Source organism: Lingula anatina, chromosome 6, assembly GCF_051362555.1.
Source record: "Lingula anatina isolate TDL-2025a chromosome 6, LinAna3.0, whole genome shotgun sequence".
In the NCBI taxonomy this organism is placed as follows: Eukaryota; Metazoa; Brachiopoda; class Lingulata; order Lingulida; family Lingulidae; genus Lingula; species Lingula anatina.
This window is the reverse complement of record NC_141772.1, coordinates 23,477,303-23,498,544: the sequence shown is the minus strand read 5'-3', so window position 1 is coordinate 23,498,544 and position 21,242 is coordinate 23,477,303. Positions and strand designations below refer to the sequence as shown.

The 21,242-nt window shown below is 38.3% G+C and overlaps 2 protein-coding genes and 1 long non-coding RNA gene across 3 annotated transcripts; 1 reads left to right on the top strand and 2 right to left on the bottom strand.

Annotated features, from left to right (window-relative positions):
• Positions 1 to 627: 627 nt before the first annotated feature.
• On the top strand, positions 628 to 2,122 carry LOC147761388 (uncharacterized). Its single transcript, XR_015335203.1, has 2 exons — positions 628 to 701; positions 1,171 to 2,122. It is a non-coding gene; the product is annotated as an uncharacterized LOC147761388 (long non-coding RNA).
• Positions 2,123 to 7,836: 5,714 nt separating this feature from the next.
• LOC106179285 (glutathione S-transferase B) lies at positions 7,837 to 11,633 on the bottom strand. The gene is made up of 6 exons (XM_013562833.3): positions 11,573 to 11,633; positions 10,849 to 10,930; positions 10,097 to 10,212; positions 9,476 to 9,571; positions 9,084 to 9,194; positions 7,837 to 8,879 (listed from the first exon to the last, which is right to left on the bottom strand). Exons 2-6 carry the CDS (start codon positions 10,850 to 10,852, stop codon positions 8,790 to 8,792), a joined length of 417 nt encoding a protein of 138 aa, XP_013418287.2. The 5' UTR covers positions 10,853 to 10,930; positions 11,573 to 11,633; the 3' UTR covers positions 7,837 to 8,789.
• Positions 11,634 to 14,777: 3,144 nt separating this feature from the next.
• Positions 14,778 to 18,244, bottom strand: LOC106179254 (fatty acyl-CoA hydrolase precursor, medium chain). Its single transcript, XM_013562796.3, has 4 exons — positions 17,942 to 18,244; positions 16,966 to 17,104; positions 15,897 to 16,065; positions 14,778 to 15,563 (listed from the first exon to the last, which is right to left on the bottom strand). Exons 1-4 carry the CDS (start codon positions 18,242 to 18,244, stop codon positions 14,951 to 14,953), a joined length of 1,224 nt encoding a protein of 407 aa, XP_013418250.3. The 3' UTR covers positions 14,778 to 14,950.
• Positions 18,245 to 21,242: the final 2,998 nt, after the last annotated feature.

The following is a 21,242-nucleotide window of genomic DNA, read 5'->3' as shown; positions in this document are numbered from 1 at the left end:
AGTGGTTTGGGGTGCATCATGATAAGAACTCGCCTGACATGGTATTTCATAATATGAATATTTAAATGAATTCAAAACTGTTGCCTTGATTTTTGTATAGTAAAGCACGGGTGCCAACCTGACGTGACAAGCATACAGTGTCTTTATTATCCATAGCATAGAAGTAGGTAACAGGGGTTCTGGGCCCCTCTTGAAATTAGAACTTTGACTAGCTGAATCATAGTTCTAAACCGTACCAAATGGCACCTTTCGCCCTCTAAAATCCAAAATTTTCGGGGTCCTTCGGCGGACCCACGCCAAGTGTTGGGGGCGGGGAGGGGGTAAGGGTAGGCTTCCCATCCACGGACCCCTTGTTGGCCGAATTTTCTGGTTGTCCAGAGTTTCACCCAGATCCTACCAGCTAGTTAATCAACGGCGGTTTTTTGGGTCATTCAGTTATAATGTAGTTCCTGATCAAATTGTTGGTTTATTTTCATTTTAATCTGATTTTCCATTAAAGACCCTCAGCCTTGTGCTTATACGGGATCCGCAGTTAAATAAACATGAAAATTGCTGCAAGGTAATGGTACCATTAATGCCTTTTTAAACTGTATATAATTTGAATACGCCGCTGTTCAGTTGTCTTTTTAGTCGACCGAAGAGGTGTACCAAGAAGATAAAGCCAGGGACACATTTGAGCATCTCAATAGTTGAAGACTATGGTGAGTTAAGCAGTAAACTTTATCATATTCTTTCAATCATCATGTCCGTTGTATGGCATTACAACCTAGTGGTTTTTGCTATCGTAAACACTGGCCGCGGTGATTTCTTTGTCCATTGGTGTGTTGTACTCATACTTAGGTGTCAACGTTTAGTCCTGTTAGGCGGTCAGTATTGCAATGTCTGCATTGTTTCCATGAAAACATTGGCAACAGAATCCAAGGATATACCCAGTTCAATTTTTAACGCTTACAAAATATAAAGCATTGCCAGGAGTGTTCGTTGGCATTGGACACCGATTTTTAAGGACCTAAGAACCCAGTAAATTGAGTTTCATTCTATAAGCTGTATGTCAATCCAAGAGTGTTCGGTATCTTGTGATTATCAATTATACCGTGACTTTTAAAAGATATAATCTACATACATGTTATGGACGTTGCATTAAGGATGACTCCGTTCCTTTTTTTTAAGGTGCCGCATCTCTTTTCCATCCTGTGTTGCTTCGCACTGTCAATGGTGGTGGCGGGAGAAAGAATGTGCGCTGTCTATACTATGGTTAGCCATGGCAGTTTGATTCGCGGTGGAAGCCAAGGATTTGCCAGCGAGCAGTGGTACAAAATACACCGATATTTTGATATAAACACGAACGCCAGCATCGCAGCTGAAGGGAGGAAGTTCCTACAGTTTTTGAACGACTGGTACGGCATCGACGTGGACGTTGGCAACGATACCTTGTCAGGGGTTGATCCAACTCCTGTGGTTTTCGATACCACATCGGTTGACTTCACTTTTAAAATCATGACTATCCCGATGTCTGCTAATTTTAAACTTAATTCGGAGTCACGCAACAACAAAGTTCGTTTTTACGGCTGCCAGATTTACAGTAACGCATGGCTGATTGTAACCAAAAATGAGTTTACTGTAACGGAGGGTCGAAATCAGGGAATGGTCGTTCCGGCAAAAAGTATGATTCGGCTACAATATTACTATATGAAACCTGGACAGAAGGGGTTCGATAGAAAGATTATGTTCCGTGTAGAAGACCGTGTCCCAATGCGTCTCATTTCCATTCCCTTGGGCCAACACACTAATCTGACCGGGTATGACGTCACACAAGGAACGTACGCCGTCTTCAATCGCCACGTCATCAGTCTCAAGAGACCAGAGTTCGGTGACGGCGTAGCGCGTGGGGTCTCTCCTCGATACGTGCACGGAAACAAATTTCTGAATGATGGTAGAATGGTGGTCACCTTCTCCTGTAACCGTGACGAGTACGGCCTGCCGTAGTTTGACTATGATACAAACGTTTCTTTGAATATATCTTTTTTGTTTCGTGGTTTCCAGTTTTTATTCTGTACCAGTGGGATTTATTGAAAAGGTTGGGAAAAGGGTATAAGGGAAAAATAAAATTGCTTTGAAAGAGCACTCGGGCTGTTTTTACGTCAACATAACTTCACTGAAATATTTGTGTTCGTGTGAGAGAGAGAGAGAGAGAGAGAGAGAGAGAGAGATATCTCCGTTCATAAAGTCCACTTCAATACTTAAGTTCCTTGAAACTTAATTTCTGATAAACACTGAATATGAGGCGTCTCTCCATGACTGGGTTATGTGACATCTGTCCAACTTACCTTCCATTTTAGCAAAGTATTATCAGTATGGTGGTAATGTGTGCCACTTCCATTTTTAAAGTTATCAAATGTAAATTACCCGAAAATGGGATATAAGACACGAAAGGCAATTATCGTTAGAGATGAAATCTATACGGGAAATTATATAACTAAAAGCAAAACCCAAATACAAACCATTTATATAATTTGAATACGCCGCCAACCTAAAGATATGTGTTATATATCTTCCAATTGTTAAAAAGATGTTTTTGCTTGAATTTTGTTTTATTCGAACTTAAGGATAAAAACTCAAAGGTTGTAATTTAAGGAATGGAAATAGCCTTCCAAATAAACCTTGCGAAGATAGCCAGTGTGCATGCACAGTTACGTGTATCGGTCTCGTACTGGTAAACAGCATGGCAACCCTAGGTTTCAGAATTCAGGGGTTGCTGTTCAACTTAAACTGATGATAAAAACTGTCACTCTACGAATTGTGTCATAAAACAGTCCAGCCACCATTTAGATTATAGAAGCTTTTACGTTTGAAAAGCTCTTAATTATATGAATATGGGTCACATTTACCAATCAACAACTGCAGTTCAAATATAATCTTAAAGGCCTGCATTCACTTTGTTTCCTCAGAACTAGAACACTGTGCTGTGATCTATATGCTAAGCGGTTACAGGAGACTATTTTGTTATATACCACCAGTAGTTATTGCAGCCGTTTCAACAAACAACTACGGAGACATAGAAAAGAAATATCAAATGCAGTGGTGCGCCTTACTTATATGTTCTGCGTTTAGCTGCATCAAATGCGTACATTTACAAAATCGGTTCTTGGGGTGCATAGGGCCCCTGTAAGACAAAATGCACCTATAAATCCACACGAAAAGCCACATATGCTGTTTGCCAACGGTGTAACTATGACGGCACCGAATGCGTGGACATGTCACTATATCCCGGTCGAAGAGGGAATTGCTCGCGCTCTGCTATGAAAGCCTGGGTAAATTGTCGTTTCATTAGCACGATCTGCGAAGGTGGGGGTCGGAGGGGTTACACGGGCGCTTGGTCGAATCATCGGAAGGTTGACGTTTGCCGGTTGCCAACTTCCGCACTCGCTTCCTGTGGAAAGGAAGGAAGGCTGGCCTTAGCAAAACGAAAAGTTTACAGCATTATTGTGGAAAAATTGCAGCAAATTTACAGCAAATTAAAAGTTTGCGGCGACTAGTTTGCAGGAGTTTGGAAGAAAAATTGCACTGCAGCTTATTTTCAACAAATTTGCAATAAAAACTTAACTTTGCAGCAGGTTTGCAAGAAAAGTTTTTACGTTTTGGCAAATAAGCAATGAATTAGCAGCAAATTTGCAAGAACATATTTAGTTTGCAGTAAGTTTGCAAGAAACTATTCAAGTTCCTGCAAATTTGCTATAAATCTTCTGCAAATTTGCAGCAAATTTGAACTGAATTTGCGAGAGAGTTTGCGGCAGGCCTGGTATTTTGCAAAGATAGCTTTACATTGTCACAAAGTACAGGAGAAGGCAGAGGAATTCAAATCGATTTTGCTTCCCGTCATAAGACTTTACTCCAAAAGGATAATGAGATTTGTTCGTTTAGGACCTTGTGGGAAAAAGAATTCCGCCATTTATGATTGATATGGAAACATTTCAAACAACAAAAACTGAATAGAAAACTTTCAATTCGGCTTGAAGAACAACATAAAATTTTCATCCAGATTTCTAGCACCCCGTTGGCACCAAAGCGATGCTTGTGCCTCCTTCCTGCTTCCTTTGAGCGACATCGCAGCTTCCAAACTCAACTGCGTCCTTGGTGCCAATGTATTGGACATGCTCAAATCCTTGTGGCGATTATGGAGTCCGCGCCGACGCGTGAACCTTCTCTGTACGATATTAAGAAAAGAGCAAGACGGAAGATCATTTCACGTCAACCCCGAAAGAGATGACACTCATGGATTGACACTGGAAGGCGACCCTGCAAACATGTAACTGGTTCCCGTTGGAGGCTCAAAGGAGACACGATGGTAGCATTGATCGTGCATGATATTTCCCAGATAATTTTGTTCTTAATTGTTAGTTTATTTTTGTAGTCTGTTATTATATTTTTGTACAATTCCACTGTTGTTAGTTGCAAAAAAAATAATGATAATTTGTATTTTTTTTTAAACCAGGACTAACAAGCAAACGTTTATAAAAAACACTACATTGGCCGGGCTTTTAACATAACCCTTATCTCAATGCCACTCACATTATCTCAAACAAACCAAGGAAGATCTCCCAAAAATCCGAGTTGCTCCTTTTTTATCAGTCATACATTCATTGTAAACTAAATGAATGTGTTTTGCAGAGATAGTCTTCACTAAAGCAATGGCCAATTTTAGTCAATAGGTATAAGCCAGTAGCTTACATTTTGATTATATTTTTATTTCAGTGAGCTTAGATGCTGCTGAGCAAATACAAAAATATCAGCCATAAAACAGAGAGCTTGTTAATATCATCTCACGGTATTGGCGGTTTGGGATGCATCAAGATAAGAGCATGACTGATATGGTATTTCATAATATTTATATTTGAATGAATTCTAAGTTTTTGCTTTGATTGTTGCATAGTGAGGCACGAGTGCCAACCTGATGTGACATGCATACAGTGTCTTTATTATCCATATTAAAGAAATAAGCAACAGGGTTTCTGGGCCCCGCTTGAAATTAAAATTTTGACTAGTTCTGAATCGTACCAAATGGCACCATTCGCCCTCTAAAATCCAACATTTTTCGGGGTCCTTCGGCGGGCCCCGAACCCCACGCCAAGTGTTGGGGGAGGGAGGGGGGAAGGGAGAAGGGTCGGCTCCTCATCCATGGACCCCCCTTCAAATAATCCTAGATCCGCCCCTGGGTAATGACTAGGCAAAACGATCTAGCCGTTGTTCACTTGTTTAGTGTACATATGGTTACTGTTCATCCCAGGTAAGAAAGTCGCTAAAAGACGATAGATTTCACCCTATCAACTGCTCATTCATTTGTATAAACTCTATATAAATAGGAGGGGGAATACGACCTGTCTTTGAGAAGTCAAATACAATCTTTTTTGTTTTCTTACATTCTTTTGCTATTTTGGTGCTGTTGGAAAAAGTGTCTGGTTGACCAGAGTTTCTACCAGCTATTTGATCAACAGAGGTTTGTCGGTTTATTTTCATTTTAATGTTACTTAATTCTTTTCCGTTATAGACAGACACCTGTGCTTATCCGGGATACACAGTTAAATAAACATGAAAATCTCTGCAAGGTAATGGTACCATTAATGCCTTTTTAAACTGTATATAATTTGAATACGCCGCTGTTCAGTTGTCTTTCACTAGTCAGCCGAAGAGGTGTACCAAGAAGATAAAACCGGGGTAAATTTGAGTGTAATCAGTAATCGCCGAAGACTGGAAACATGGTAAGTCAAACAGTAAACGTCATCAGTTGCTTACTTATATCATGTCCGTTTTATAGCATTACAACCTGATTTATTTGTTCATTGGTGTGTTGTACACATAACTTGTAAACTTTAAGTCCTGCTTGAATGTCCGTATTGCAATGTCTGCATTGTTTCTATCTGAAAACATTGGCTAGTAACCCAAAGGATATATCCAGTTAAATTTTTAATGCTTAAGGACCTGAGAACCCAGTAAATTGAGTTTCATTCTATAAGCTGTATGACAATCCAAGAGTGTTCGGTATCTTGTGATTATCAATTATACCGTGACTTTTTAAAGATATAATCTACATACATGTTATGGACGTTGCATTAAGGATGACTCCGTTCCTTTTTTAAGGTGCCGCGTCTCTTTTCCCTCTTGTGTTGCTTCGCATTGCCAATGGTGGTGTCGGGAGAAAGAATGTGCGCTGTCTACACAATGATAAGCCACGGCAGTGTGGTTCGAGGTGGAAGCCAAGCACTTGCCAGCGAGCAGTGGTACAAAATACACCGATATTTTGATCTAAACACGAACGCCAGCATCGCAGCTGAAGGGAGGAAGTTCCTACTGTTTTTGAACGACTGGTACGGCATCAACGTGGACGTTGGCAACAATACCTTGTCAGGGGTTGATCCAGCTCCCGTGGTTTTCCATACCGCAGCGGTTAACTTTACTTTTTTTATCATGACCCTTCCGATGTCTGCTAATTTTAAACTTGATTCGGAGTCACGCAACATTACAGTTCGTTATTACGGCTCCAACATTTACAGTAACGCATGGGTGATTGTAACCAAAAATGAGTTTACTGTAACGGAGGGTCGAAATCAGGGAATGGTCGTCCCGGCAAGAAGTATGATACGGCTACAATATTACTATATGAAACCTGGACAGAAGGGGTTCGACAGCGAGATTAAGCTCCGTGCAGAACACCGTGTGCCAATGCTGCTGATTCCCATCCCCTTGGGCCAAGACACTAATCGTACCGGGTATGACGTCACACAAGGAACGTACGTCGTCTACAATCAGCATGTCACCAGTCTGACCAGGCCAGAGTTCGGTGACGGCGTAGCGCGTGGGATCTCTCCTCGATACGTGCACGGAAACGAATTTCTGAATGATGGCAGAATGGTGGTAACCTTCGCCTGTGACCGTACCGAGTACTGTCTGCCATAGTTTGGCTATGATACAGAGGGGTTTTAAAATATATCTTTTTTGCTTTATGGATTTCAGTTTTTATTCTGAACCAGTGGGAATTATTGTAAAGGTTGGGAAAAGAGTATAAGGGAAAAATAAAATTGCTTTGAAAGAGCACTTGGGCTGTTTTTACGTCAAGATAACTTCATTGAAATATTTCTGTTCGTGTGAGATATTGAAAAAGAGAAAGAGTGAGATCCCTCAGTTCACCATAAATCGCACTTCAACTTTCAAGTTCCCTTTGAAACCCGTACTTCTAATCATTACTGACTTAAGACGTCTCTCCATGACTGGGTCTCTCAATGACAATGGTATCTGTCGAACCCACCTCCCATTTCAGCAAAGTGTAATCAAAATGGTGGTTAAATGTGCCACTGCCATTTTAAAAGTCACCATATGTAAATGGGATATGAGTCAAGAAAGACAATAAATGGAAATAAAAAGAAAAGAAATGAAAGAAAGACAATCAATGTTAGAGATGAAATATATACGAGAAATTGTATAACTGAAAGCAGCACTCAAATCCAATCCGTTTTATATGAAAACAACTTTAGGATATGTGTTATCTACCTTCTAATTGCTAAAAAAGAGTTTTGTTGTTAGAGTTTCATTTTTAATGATCTTAGAAAAGGGATAAAAAGATAAACCTTGTTAAGGTAACCAGTAGACATCCTCAGTCAGATCTATCGGTCACGGATTGGTATAGGGCCTGGTAATCCTAGTTTTCAGGACTCAGGGGCTGCTGTTTAACTAAAACTGTTGATGAAAGCCGCCAGTCTGTGAACAGTGTCATAAAACACACCAGCATCCATTTAGATTGTCGAAGCTTTTACGTTTTTAAAAAAGCTTTCAAAATTATATGGATAGGCTTTAATATGGGGCACTTGTTAATCACACATACCAAACAACAACTGCAGTTGGAATATAATCTTAACGGCCTGTATATATTTTATTTTCTCAAAACTAAAACACTGTGCTGTGATCTATATTCTACGCAGTTACAGGAGACTGTTTTATTATATACCGCCAGCAGCTGTTTCAGCCGTTTCAACAAACAGCTACAGAGACACAGAAAAGATATATTAAATGCAGTGGCGCGTCTTACTTAATTTTGTTCTGCGTTTGTATTAGTTGCATCAAATGCGTACATTTACAAAATCGGCCCTTGGGGCGCATGGGGCCCAATGAAATGCTAATAACTATGCATAATGAGTAGAAAAATAAAAACTGAGAAAAAAATCCATATAATTTACGCTGCAGTATCATTAACTAAACATAAAGTGTATATGTACAGTGTTTAAAGTGGAAGGATGTCATATGAGGTCCCCCCCTTCGCCTCCCTTCCCCGGCACCGTCTAAGCATCATTTTAGGAGTGGGTCGTCCTAAAAATATATATGATATATACCAAGGAATATACCACATATCTATTACATGCCTATAAAACGTACATTTGAGCACATTTTTGGGTTAGGAAATAAACGAAAAAATGACAATGTCACTCAGTGAATGCTAACAGTAACAAGTGGTAGTTGAACTGAACATAAACCTCAGGGGCGGACCCTGTTTTGTTTTTATTTATTTATTTATTTATTTATTATATTTTTAATGACAGGCCTCGGATGCGAAGCGGGAACTGAAAATATTCACCCAAAAAGTTCAATGTAGTCAGTTGTGTTGCTAACATTTTCTTGTATCGCTACCACCTCTAAAAACCGGAAGTCGAAAGATGATGCCTTTACCCTTTTTTTTAAAAAAAACAAAGGTTAACAACTTCTATGTGTTTGGCAGTAGAATGAATTGGTCACCTACAGAGAGATCAGTCTCCCCGCCAATTAGCGAACTTATTAAAATATGGCTTCTTGGTGAACTCTTCCGACTGCATGTATTTCCGAATTGCAGGAAGTGCCTGGGAAATTAGTATTATATGTTAACAAACATATATATCTGGATAAAAGCTTTAAAACACAATCACTTAGGACCCAAAGAAAATGCCAATGATTGATTATAACTTAATCTCTATTTTAAAGAAAATATACCTGTAGCTTATTACCTGGAATAAAAAGTGATTTAATTGGATTATTGTCATGGTCTGATGTATATGCACGTGTACCTCAAATCTGTCCATATAATCTGTTAGGTTCTGGAAGCCATCCAGGCAGCCAGGAGCAAATGCACGGTGGGTTTCAAATATCTCATATGCCATGAAATCCACATAGGTAAGCTGGGGGACAAAAAGATAACTTAAAATTACGAAAAAAATGCAGTATTCAAAAATGTAGAATTGAATGACGGTATATATGTGCCTTTCTCGATTTATGGTTTATGTTGATCAAAGTATAACGGTATAATAATATATTTGATATAAATCATAATAATTTGTAATTTTTATAAACCAGAACAAACTAGCAAACGTTTATAAAAACCCTACAGTGTCCAGGCTTTTAACACCCCTTTAAAACATTTAATTTTCGAATTATCATTTTCTCTCTTAATTCCACTTACATTATTTCCAGCAAACCAAGGAAAATCTCCCAGAAAATCCGAGTATTGCTTCAACTTGCTCGGCAGTTTATCCAGGTACTCAATTCTTCTTTGTTCCTGTTAGATAAAGGGTGCTTTCCCAGAGATTTAGATCGATCTAAAGATTAAGATTTAGATCGACCTAACTACCTGGGGGTTCACGCTAAATTGCAGTCAGCCGAGCGGGCACCATAGTTAATTACCCCCTTACAGCTTTTAGTAGGCGTGACAGACGCTTTAGCCGACCAAGCTGACAGTAATCTAGTGAGACACCCCACAGGGATAGATCGATCTAAAAATCTATGGAAATGAGGTGAAAGAAAGCTCTTTATAAAATGGATATTACACCTTTGGTTATCAATCATACATGTAGTTTAAAGAAGCATATGCGTGGTGCTGAAAATAATGCCTTTTGTTGATAATGTCTTCGCTAACGCAATGACTGATGTGCCACTTTCTGGCTCTGGGTCTGAACATTGCTTTTATTTGAAACATGGTAGATTGAGATTCAGTGATTAATTTACAAAAAAAAATCAATTATAAAATCGGTGTGTTTGTCAATGTTATCTTTAAAACGGCTGGGGAATTGTGAGAAATACTTACGTAATTCCCCATTTTAAAGAAGTCATTGTAACAGACGTAAATTAAATCCCACGTAAAATCGTTTACTTGATAATCGATGACGTCACATCTTATTGTCTCTGCCTCTGACTTGGGACCTGAAAACATCAACATGTCCATATTAACTCAACGTGGTTTTCTCTTTTTTTATTGTGACAACAAAATCGCCAATATTATACCATCAAAGTTTGAAAGATTTCTCAGATTCCATATCGACTTAAGGTAGTAAAATATCCAAATTAAGAAGTCCGAACACTGCCAAAACAAATCAAAACAAAACAAAACAAAATAAAAAAATCGTCGGTCGTTTTGTTAAACAGCCCTCGGATTTCCAAGTTGAAAAACCTTTGGAAGTGCACAGGTGTACCTGGATAAAGTTCTCTAGCCAAGAACTGAATGTACAGGTGATTCTATAGGCGGATAAGGAGGTAAGGGGAGCCGACATACTAGTGAGCGGTGTGACAGGAATGGTGGTCCCTTGAGAACTGTAGTCCGCGCTTCTCATTGCCTTGTACAGGTGGCATTCGCCCTATTACCTGACCAGTACTAATCATACAGGACCCCGGACTTCAATTCTATTCCTAGGACCACCATCCCTGTCTCTCCAGACTAAGGTCCTTCTTTAAATAAAATACCACAGTTTCTCGTCAATAATTCCATCAGAAGTTTTCAAAGATTGACTGAAAAGTTAAAAAGTTTTAAGACGCTTAAAAATTTAAATAAAAAATACTGACACATATTATATTTTCTTGCCAGATGTCTTATAATGGCGTGGCTCTGCGCAAGTCTAGTGTCGCCATCTATCCAGTAAGGGAGCTGGAAAAAAAAGAAAAAATGATAATACTTCACTATATGTTGTCTTTGGATCCCTAAGCCAAGTGTTTCAGTACAGCAGAATAATTTCGATCATCAAATAACCTTTAAAACTATTATTAGCCATATAACCAATGTCTGTGGAAAAGACTGTTATTAGATCTGGGTTTACGTGTATCACGAATACGAGGCAGTTGGGCGGAGTGTGGACTTTTTTGCTCAAATTATGTCTGCTATTCTTACAAAAATGCCATACGCTAAAAAAAATTAAAAAAAAAAAAAAAAAAAAAAAAAACAGGCTGAAACAAATCAACCAAAATATTATTTTTCCATTGTTAATTTTATATATTTTTAATTTATTAAAATATTTAAAGCGCATTACGAAAAAAAGTACCAGGAGCTATACATGTAGGGATATCATTTTCGTAAAATCTGACCGCTAATGTTTTCCTAAAGTTTTACCTGATTTTTTTTATTTTTAATTTTTTAGTATTATCATTATTATTATTATTATTATTATTTATTTATTTTTTTTTTTTGAAAATGTGATGTTTAGTAAGATATATACACAAGTTCTTTTGAAAGTTTGTTCACTCATTGAAAGGCCTATTAAACCATGATAAAGCTGATCATACACATCCTTACATTTGGAAACGGCACTCCAAGGGTAAACTTTATTTTAAGCCACGGGTCCAAACTGAAGTCCGGGGCTAAAGTGAAAGAAAATAACAAACATTGGTCAATACAAAATTGAATATAATTCTGATAATTACGTGTAGAAAAAGTTTTAGTGGTTTTAATATTAGTAATCAGGTGACAGGTATGAAGAGTTCATTAATTTCTCTCTCTCTCTCTCTCTCTCTCTCTCTCTCTCTCTCTCTCTCTGTTTATAGTGTGTGTGTGTCTGTGTGTGTGCGTGCTCTCATACATGAGAGAGAGTGAGAGAATGAGAGAGAGAGAAGAGAGAGAGAGAGAGATGTAAACAGAGAGGTACCTGGTCCTGGCGTATGACGCCTGTCTTCGAACTCTTCTCCTACATAATGGAGCAACATTCGGATGGGGTGGGCAAGCTGAAGAGATAAGAGGGAATGTCCATTTATTGCCGGTGTCACGAACGAGAGTCCCTAGTAATACAGGTTTTAGTTCCCATTGTTACGTGCAGGTTAACCCAGTCCTAGATTGTGACCCACTTACGTCACGCTAACCCTAACCTGTGTGAATCAAACTGAGGGCGTGTTCTCTGTTACACGCAGCTACAAAGCATTTGTTTTGGAAACATGTGATTACCAACATGTGGTTACCAACATGTGGTTACCAACATGTGATTACCAACATGTGGTTACCAACATGTGCTGGAAACTGTAGCATTGGAATTGACCAGCCTGCATTACGAGGCGATTTATTTTATTTTCTCATATCTTAACTAGTGCTATTTTACATGTAACTAGTAAACCAAATGCTAACTTGATATTTTGATACTCCGTTGCCAGCCTGAGTAGTTAAGGTCACAAGTCTTACAGTTGATGTGTTGCGTTGCGCATTTTTTATATACACTGCTTAAAGGACCCCATATACATTGGCGAAAAATAATATAGGTACGTCGCAGATTTTGCTCAACGTACATACACGTAGGTATGCATTTTCACTTGGTGAACCTAAATGCGAGGCTGGCGTCAGAATTTAAAAAATGTTAGTTCCAAATTGGCCATTTACTAACAAAAAGGATATTTAAACATTCATAGACGTGTCGTGCTCTACATGTATGACTGGGATTAGTTTGGGGCAATACAAAAATTGAGAAGAGATAAATCGCCCGCATAACCGAACTATATACACGTAATCTATATGTCTGTGTATGTCAGTTACCTCAGCTAGGTCAGACTTGTAGTTAATTTTATTTAAAACGCAATCGAGGTCATACTGCGTGAACTAGTTATAAAAAACATTTTGTGTACGCCCTAGATTTCAGAGTCTTTTATTATCAGTAAACCTCAGTAAAGCTGCCTCCTCAGATGCCTGCTGAAAGTAAATGTAGCTGCCCGTACCGTGGCAAGAATCTCCTCAGTTACCATACGATACCATACGTCGATATCATCTCCCCCCATTAAATCTCTCCCTTAAAAAGTAATCTCTGCGCTCGTTCACAGAATTCATAATAAGTAAATCTTTAAAATTAACCAAAAGATTTGATTTAAAGTAAATACCTACCCCCCTCATGTCCCAATATCCCAACACGGGAGCCATGGTTGAATCGGGACCTCAGCGTTTTAAAGTCTCGACCTTACTGAGCACATGAAGCTGTGACCTTCATCTCGTGGCAATGGAAAATGGCGCACATGCTGAGGGTTCATTCCCAGTGAAACTATCGTTCTAGTTAGGTCGATCTAACTCCGTGGAGACTTTCGCCGAATGCAATTAGATATACAGATTTTAAAACACGTCTCCCTTTGTTTTCAACTTACTCGTATAATCACCGGCTTTTCTGTTTTTTTATTCAAATACCAGGAGAAGAAAGGTTTTATTGGAAATGGGTCCTATCTCAATATTTCTGTAAAGATTTGACTGATAAGTATCATAGTGAATTAAACAAAATGTGTCGGTCTTACCTTAATTTGGAAAAGTTTTTTATGTGATTTTAAACATAAATAGGGCTAAAATTGCTCCTGTTGAACATCAGTGAAATCTTCAAATTAAAAAAAATCAGTATTTTTTGCTTTTTACTGGTACTAACAAAGCAAATGATTTTATACAGACTGAAATTATATGAGGTAGCGTTAGGCATTATGTGAGCCGTCCTGAGAAAAGGATGCAGACATATGGACTGCAGCACCTGTTGCTTTACACAGCTTAACTGCCTGCCTTTACCCGAAAATACCACGAAGGAGCTGAAAAAGTCCCCTTCAAAATCCCATTCATGACACATGCATTTAAAACACTTTGCAAAGAGTCGGAATATCAATGTAGTTTTCAACGTAGACAACAATATCGATAAACACTAGTGTCAAAAAAAAAGATATAAATTTGTTTTGAAGTGTTAAAAATATATGAAATTCAACAAACGTTAAGTCCGAAAGGAGACCTCCCAATGTTTTAACCAACTATATTCAAACTTAATTGGAACGAGTAATGATTTTTGGAATAGTTTTCATCCAAAATTTGACCCGTTCTGGAATGACTCTCTTCTCTCCCACTATGACGTCACCAAATTCGAAATAGTGCTATTTATTCACAGTGTATTCCTCCCATATTGCTGGGACAGCCTCTGGCATGTTTGGATTTCTGAAACAAACCATAAGTTATAATAACAATTGAACCCGATTGAAATTGTCGTGTTAAGTTAAGTTAAAATATGTAAACCTTTGCAACATGAGATGCTAAAAAGGAGTAATACTGCAAATAGTAGCGATAGTGAACGGACGTTAAATTGACGTAACGTGGCTGATTTGAAAGGCAAATGGTTTGGGAACAATTAGAATTTGTTCACTTAGAAGTTTCTGTGGGCGTGTTTCAGCGTAATTTTTATACATGGATGACATGCACGGAATTTCTTCTTAATGTCCTATTGTTAACCAAAATGGAGTTCATGAATAGTGAAATCATTAAGGGTAATATGCAAGTTTCATGGTATCATAAAATTTAATACTTGAGATATGATTTACTCAATTACATTTTATCCAGAAATTGTGGTCATTAAATCCTGCATTAACTGCTTCTTTGTAATAAAACTAAAATCATGATCACATTCAGATATTACAACTCAGCTTACCCGGACTTAGCAAAGTTTGACCAATATCGTATCATCATCTTACTCAGATACTTCTCATCGTCCGTGAAAGTGGCACCGGAGACGAAAGGTTCGTGTGAACCAATCATAAAATTAAGATCGTCTCCGTGACTTGCACGCTGAAACCAAGAAGGTAAACAAGAGGCAATGTTCCCATTTTGCGGTTTTCTCATGAAGTAGTAAAGGTATGTCGACCCCTCTTCTTCAGAGATATGAGGCGTCATGAATTCAAAAACTGGTTATGTGAAGGAAATATCAGTGCCGAAGTCGACATAATCACGTGCTGTTTCTATTTTGGTGGCGTTTTTGCCATAGTAGAATTTGGTAACTGCCTTGACAACGTCTGGGTTGTTTTCAAACACCAAATTTGTCATACCAGGAATCAGTGTGTCTCGGAATAAAAGTGGATCAATTCCGTCGGTGAACATATTCCTAACAAAGAATCCTCCGTCCCCATTGAGAAACCCAGCAACGAAGTCGAAAGAACGGAGGTGCTGCAAAACAATAGGATCACTTAACATCTCTGATATTGGTTTAGTAAGCAAAACGCCATCGACTGCAGGCGTGTAAACAGACCCAGAAACTCCTATAGTGGCTTTCACACTGGCATTCATGAGAGTCTCGGCGTCTATGGTGCTTAGACAATCTACAAGTGCCGTGGTGTTTGCCGTTGGACAGCCAACAATGTTCCCAGTTCTCACAGCAAGTTCTGGGCCATTTTCTGACATTGCCCAAAAAGCATTGGCAGTACCACTCTGGCTTATCAAGCGGTGGAAGAGTCCAGACGACGCATGCGTCAGGGCCAACAGTGTCACACAACTGCCACCCGCAGATTCGCCAAAAATTGTCACTCTGGAATACCCGAAGAAAACCAGTGTCAATTTAAAGCTTTTCACGTGGTTTTCCTACAAAAGATTAATACTGATAGAATAACATCCGTTTTGCACTTCAGCTATTGTTCACATTTAAGTTAAATGGTACAATACTTTTGTCACCCCTCTGTATAACTCTACAGTACTGTTTCATGCGCCAAAAGGTCTTGTCAATCATAAGGGGTTTATTTAATTCTCCACTACCATACATATTATATAACACTGCTAACTAAGTTATTGACCAAAAGGATAGAGAATAGCTTTTGCAATTCATTCATTTTCTTAGTTACTGAATATTCACGGATGCATATACCTCCCAGGATCCCCTCCAAAGTACTGGATATTCTTTTTTATCCATTTCAGCGCCTCAATTTGGTCCCAGAGTCCTATATTACCTGGTACGCTGTCGTCACCAGTGCTGAGAAACCCGAACACATTCAGGCGGTAGTTCATAGACACCACAATGATGTCACCTGTTACAGCTAAAATATGGACGAAAATCAGGATGTCTCCTTCCTTATTAATATCAAGTCTGTAAAAATTTCAATGCAAATATTTAAAAAATATCCCGTGTAATGTAAAGGTCGAAATTAAACTTTACAAGGTACAATGTAACAAAAAATATACAGACAAAAAGACTAAGACCCCATTCCCAGAGATTAGATCGATCCAAACTAGATCGACCTAACTCCCTGGGGATTCACGCTAAATAGCTGTCAGCCGAGCGGGCACGAAAGTTAATTACCCCCTTACAGTTTATAGTAGGCGGGACGGACATTTAAGCCGGATTATCTGACAGTAATCTAGTGAGACTCCCCACCGAGATAGATCGATCTAAAATCTATGGGAATACGCCCTAAATCAAGACAAGGCCATATAAATGAACAAACATATATACTCGTGGTGGTATGAAAAATACCATGAGCATACATGAACATTGGGACTATCTTCATATTCGAAAATTTGAATACAACGAAACATGAGTTGAAGCAAGGGAGATTGCCTCGAAAAAGTCTCAATTGTGTCAGAAAACATTCATACATGTAGTTGCCCCTCTAACAGTAAAGCATAATGTGGTAGGCCCCTAAGTGGAAATAAAAAATTCTAGAGATGTGGGTTTTAAGAAATTCATTACAACGTATGCAGATTTTGATTTATACATATAAATCTGAGTTCTAATACTGTGGATGAATGCTGACGCACACAATAATATAACTGTACATAAATTACTTAAAGCAGAGAAAAAATTTCTTTTCATCGGCATTACAAACCGTTACTTACAGAATTTCATGAAAACGTGTTGCATACATGTTCATCTTTATTGCAAGAACACTTTTACCCCATTTAAAAGTTTAAACTGCCTTATGTCTCATTTTACTCACCGAATTCTTTGAAACTATATGTAGACGCTCCACCTGTGATATATCCTCCACCATATATCCAGACCATTAGCGCCATATTGTTGGTACTGTTTGTGGATCCAGGAACAAAAACATTGAGTGTCAGACAATCTTCAGAAATCTACCGAATAAAGTGTATGGAAAATACATTATCTAGTGGTTACCGTCTTTTACCACTGCTACAACTTTCGCACTATTGGACAGAGGGAGGTTTTTTAATAACTTATCTCATAATTATTATATTGGTGGAACTGTTCGTGAATCGAGGAACAAAAGCATTGTGTCGTGCAATCTTCTGAAACCTACATGACAAAGTGTGGAGTTCATAGATTTTTTAATTTGTTAGCACATTTTAACACTGATGAATTTCAAAATTGGATTAGACAGAACCTTAACATGATATTATAATGCTGTACCAATCTGAATAAAAGAGTGAGCCTTGATTAAAATGAGAATGACACTAATAGCTTGTTGTCTAATTTTAAAATTCATTGATCACTGGTTAATGTTTGTTGGCATGGAGATTCAATAACAACTTTTGGACTTTCGCTTTTAATATACCTAATGTTATTTTGCATCTACATGTATCTTAAGAGAGCACGTTGTTTTTTGGCTGAAGACAATTCGTTGAGAGAGAGAGGGGTAGGGAGGGGGGGAGGGAGGCAAAGACCCTTCACTTTATGCAAATCAAAACTGGACCAGGGATGATCTCATTGACCTTTCGATTTTCATCTGTTTAACTGTGTTACAAATTAAATTCCCTCTGTATTCATTAATTTATTTATCCATCTATTTTCAAGTTTACCTGGTCCGTTTTTGGAACATTAAACTGTGTGTAACTCCATAGAAAGACAACCTTGCCTATAAAAATTCTACGTTAATAATCTTAGGGTTATTCCATTATCCTTTTACCAAGTAACCCACTGAAAGAACGCGTTAAGTATATAGTGTGTACTACCGTCTCAACATCTGGGAAGCCGTAAGGATTCGGCAAGTTTTGCATGCAGGCAGGTCCAAACGCCGTAGCATCTTTAACACCTTCCCAGTTCTCTGCAGGCTCTGGTAACCTAAACCTGAGATCTCCCACTGGAGGCTGGGCGAATGGTATACTTAAGAATACATCCACTCTGTTCCCTTGTACAGTTTCTGTCGCTCCCTGTAACGCTCCGTTGTCAATGTACACAATGTTCTGGCATTCTACATCCTTCAGAATTACAACTACCAGAGAGGTGCTCATGACAATCACAGCCCAAGACTCCATGCTACATGTAAACCAACTGTGCTAACACCGCTTGGATTTATCTATTTTCACTGATATGACAGTTTGAAGAGCCCTTTTGCACAACAAAATCGCTTTTAAATACTGAAATTCCAGCGACGTGCCTTGTTTCACCTAGTTACGTGACAGCTGCGTATGTGGTCATGGCATTTATATATTCATAACATAAGAAGTCAGTCGTCATTTTTGGTGTTGTTTCAGTTACCCATCCCCTGTATTCTATCATAAGAGTAGACGAATACTACTACCACTTCTACTACTACTACTACTACTACTACTAATAATAATAATAATAATGCTAACATGCAGTGTAAGTTGTCATCGTTTTCATGCTGCTTAAGTCATGTACTCAGCCTGACTGTAGCCGAATTAGTTGTCTAAGATGAACTGTCAGTCATCAAATAGCCATGTTGTCTCTATTATTATTACACACATTTTATCATAGGTGAAATAGTTACCCAAGATAGCTACTAGACTTGCGTCACTGCAAAATGAAATAAAATAATTAAATGAAATACCTAGTAATTTAAAATAATCCCATTTATCTTCCTGTATAAATGCCTGACCTATTGTTTCTGCGTGTACAGTTGTTTACTTAACATCCGTTAACATAAGTAGATTTTCAATGCACACATACTGGACAATAGAAGTGTCAACACCTGAATCAGAGTAATCAAAGTTATAATGCCTGGTCTACTTATATTGTGAATTATGAGTATAAAACCGCTGTGCCATGGAATTATATTGTTGGTCTTTTTGTGAAATTTAATAAAATGATACCAGGAGCATATCATTCCACAGTTATATTAAGATAATAAAGTAACTTTTCTTCAGTCAACAGCTAAATTTTAATATTAAATATTGGAGGTTGATTATTTCAATATTTAGCTGTTGAAGAAAAAAAATACTTTATTCTTGTAAACTGTTGTATCTTGAAAATAGCAGATAATTACCAGGCGGTGCGCTTAATTGACTCATATTTACAAGTATGTTGACTAACAAAAATTTAATTTACATTCTTAAATAATGAGAATAGAATGCAATGGAAGAGATAAGGCAAGAACATGCAAAGCATCAGATGGGTGCCATGAGTACCTTGGTGACATGAGTTCCCTTAATTGATACATATGTATAATTGTGTTGACTAACAAAATTTTAATTTTCATTCTTAAAAGATGATAATGAAATGCTATGGAGGAGATAAGGCAAGAACATGCTAAGTATCAGATGGGTGACATGAGTACCTTAGAGACATGATTTCCTTCACACACTGGACAATAGAAGTGTCACCCCATGAATCAGAGTAATCAAAATTATTAACCTGAAGAGGCGGAATATAAGCTATATCAGAATATCGATACAGTTGAATTGTTCAGTCAGAACCGTTTCTTTTGTAAAATTTGACTTTAATAAAATGATATCAGGAGCATATCATTCCGCAGTCATTTATCTCCCCCAAAGAATTGGTTCAGTAGGGGTGACACTTCTATTGTCCAGTGTGTGTTGGTGACACGAGTACCTCTAGACATGAGTACCTTGGAGAGTGTGTGCCGTTGACATGTTGACTGATGAATGGTTATACAGGAGCGGATCCAGGATTATTTGAAGGGAGGTCCGGAACGACTGGCCTCGGATGCCAAGCCGACCATCTCCTTCTTGGCGTGGGGCTCGGGGCCTACTCAATAAAAAAGGAAAATGCAGTAAAGTAGCATGAAATGAAGGGTATGAACTGTTTATGTTTTTATGTTAAGTGTACAATCAAAACTCAAATTATTCTGTGTGACGTTCATTGCAATACACTGATGCTACGTACCTAACCGGGAAAAGAGTTTCCTTCCATTTTTGCCCTACAACTGGACATACGTGTGTTAGAGCTTAGGTTTTCCATGGTAATGATAAAATTTATCAAGTCCAAGCAGAGGCATGATAAGAACTACCCGGTCCTTTGCCTTGACCTTAGTTGTTGCATGTACAGTAGAGCTTCTATCGCGTAGATAATTTATCATTTCCCTGGTCAATGTTTACTTGAATACCACAGGTGAAAGGGAGAAGAAAGAGACATGCTGGCACTTATATAAATACATATTTATTATAAATACCTGGGTAAGGCGCTTTTGATATGAGTGTGCACAGTGCAAAACCAATTCTAAGCGAAATACCAAGGAGACAGAGAAAGCTGATTCGGTAAAACACTTTAGTGCTGTAAAATACAGAGTGAAATTTGGAAAGTAGGAAAATAAGACTGTGAAATATGACTGATTCCCCAAAGGTAGACAGCCCCACACAAGCAGTCATTTATTATAAGTGACCAGTACAAATAGGCCTACAATTTGAATATGTAAATGGAATACTTATTCACATATATAACAATAGTTTTGCATTTATTCTCAGTACACTTAACATGTATCTTGCAACTACATGTATTCCCTACAGTTGATTTTTAAAATGTAATTAAGAGTACAAAATACGTATAATCCAACTGCTTTAACCCTGTAAGTGTTGGGATAAAATATCGGACTCACTGACGAGAAGGTTTACTCTGTTCAAGACCTGGTAAGTGGCAGATTTAGAGACGGGGGTCCTTACCCTCCCCCCTTCGGTTTCTGAAAAGCAAAATCACCCTTATTATATTCCCTCTTGAAATTAGAATTTTGACAAGCTGATTGATAGTACTAAACGGTACCAAATGGTACAGTTCGCCCTCCAAAATACCAAAAATTTCCGGGGCCCATCAGGGGGGTGGGGGCGAGTGGGGCGGGTTGGGGGTGGCTATAACAAGACAAGTACCTGATAACGATTTGCCGGAGGAAGGAGTGCTGTGATAGGGGATATGAAGTGCAAGAAATGTTCTTCATTTTTAATTATTCAATAAAAATGTCACATTATTATAATTCCACGCCCAGTCGATCGTTACTCATGAATAATACAATACATATGGTATCTCAATGACCACTACATAATCTTAGCACACAATGGAGAA

What these genes read in the sequence shown, in the direction of transcription:
- LOC106179285 (XM_013562833.3), bottom strand. An exon ending in TCTTTAAAATGGGGAATTAC is followed by an intron (nt 9,572 to 10,096) that starts GTAAGTATTTCT and finishes TTTATCTAACAG; the next exon opens with GAACAAAGAAGAATTGAGTA. An exon ending in ATTATATGGACAGATTTGAG is followed by an intron (nt 8,880 to 9,083) that starts GTACACGTGCAT and finishes CTAATTTCCCAG; the next exon opens with GCACTTCCTGCAATTCGGAA.
- LOC106179254 (XM_013562796.3), bottom strand. Translation starts at nt 18,244, where the DNA reads ATGGAGTCTTGGGCTGTGATTGTCATGAGCACCTCTCTGGTAGTTGTA. An exon ending in GCTTCCCAGATGTTGAGACG is followed by an intron (nt 17,105 to 17,941) that starts GTAGTACACACT and finishes TTTATTCGGTAG; the next exon opens with ATTTCTGAAGATTGTCTGAC. An exon ending in ATATAGTTTCAAAGAATTCG is followed by an intron (nt 16,066 to 16,965) that starts GTGAGTAAAATG and finishes TCCATATTTTAG; the next exon opens with CTGTAACAGGTGACATCATT.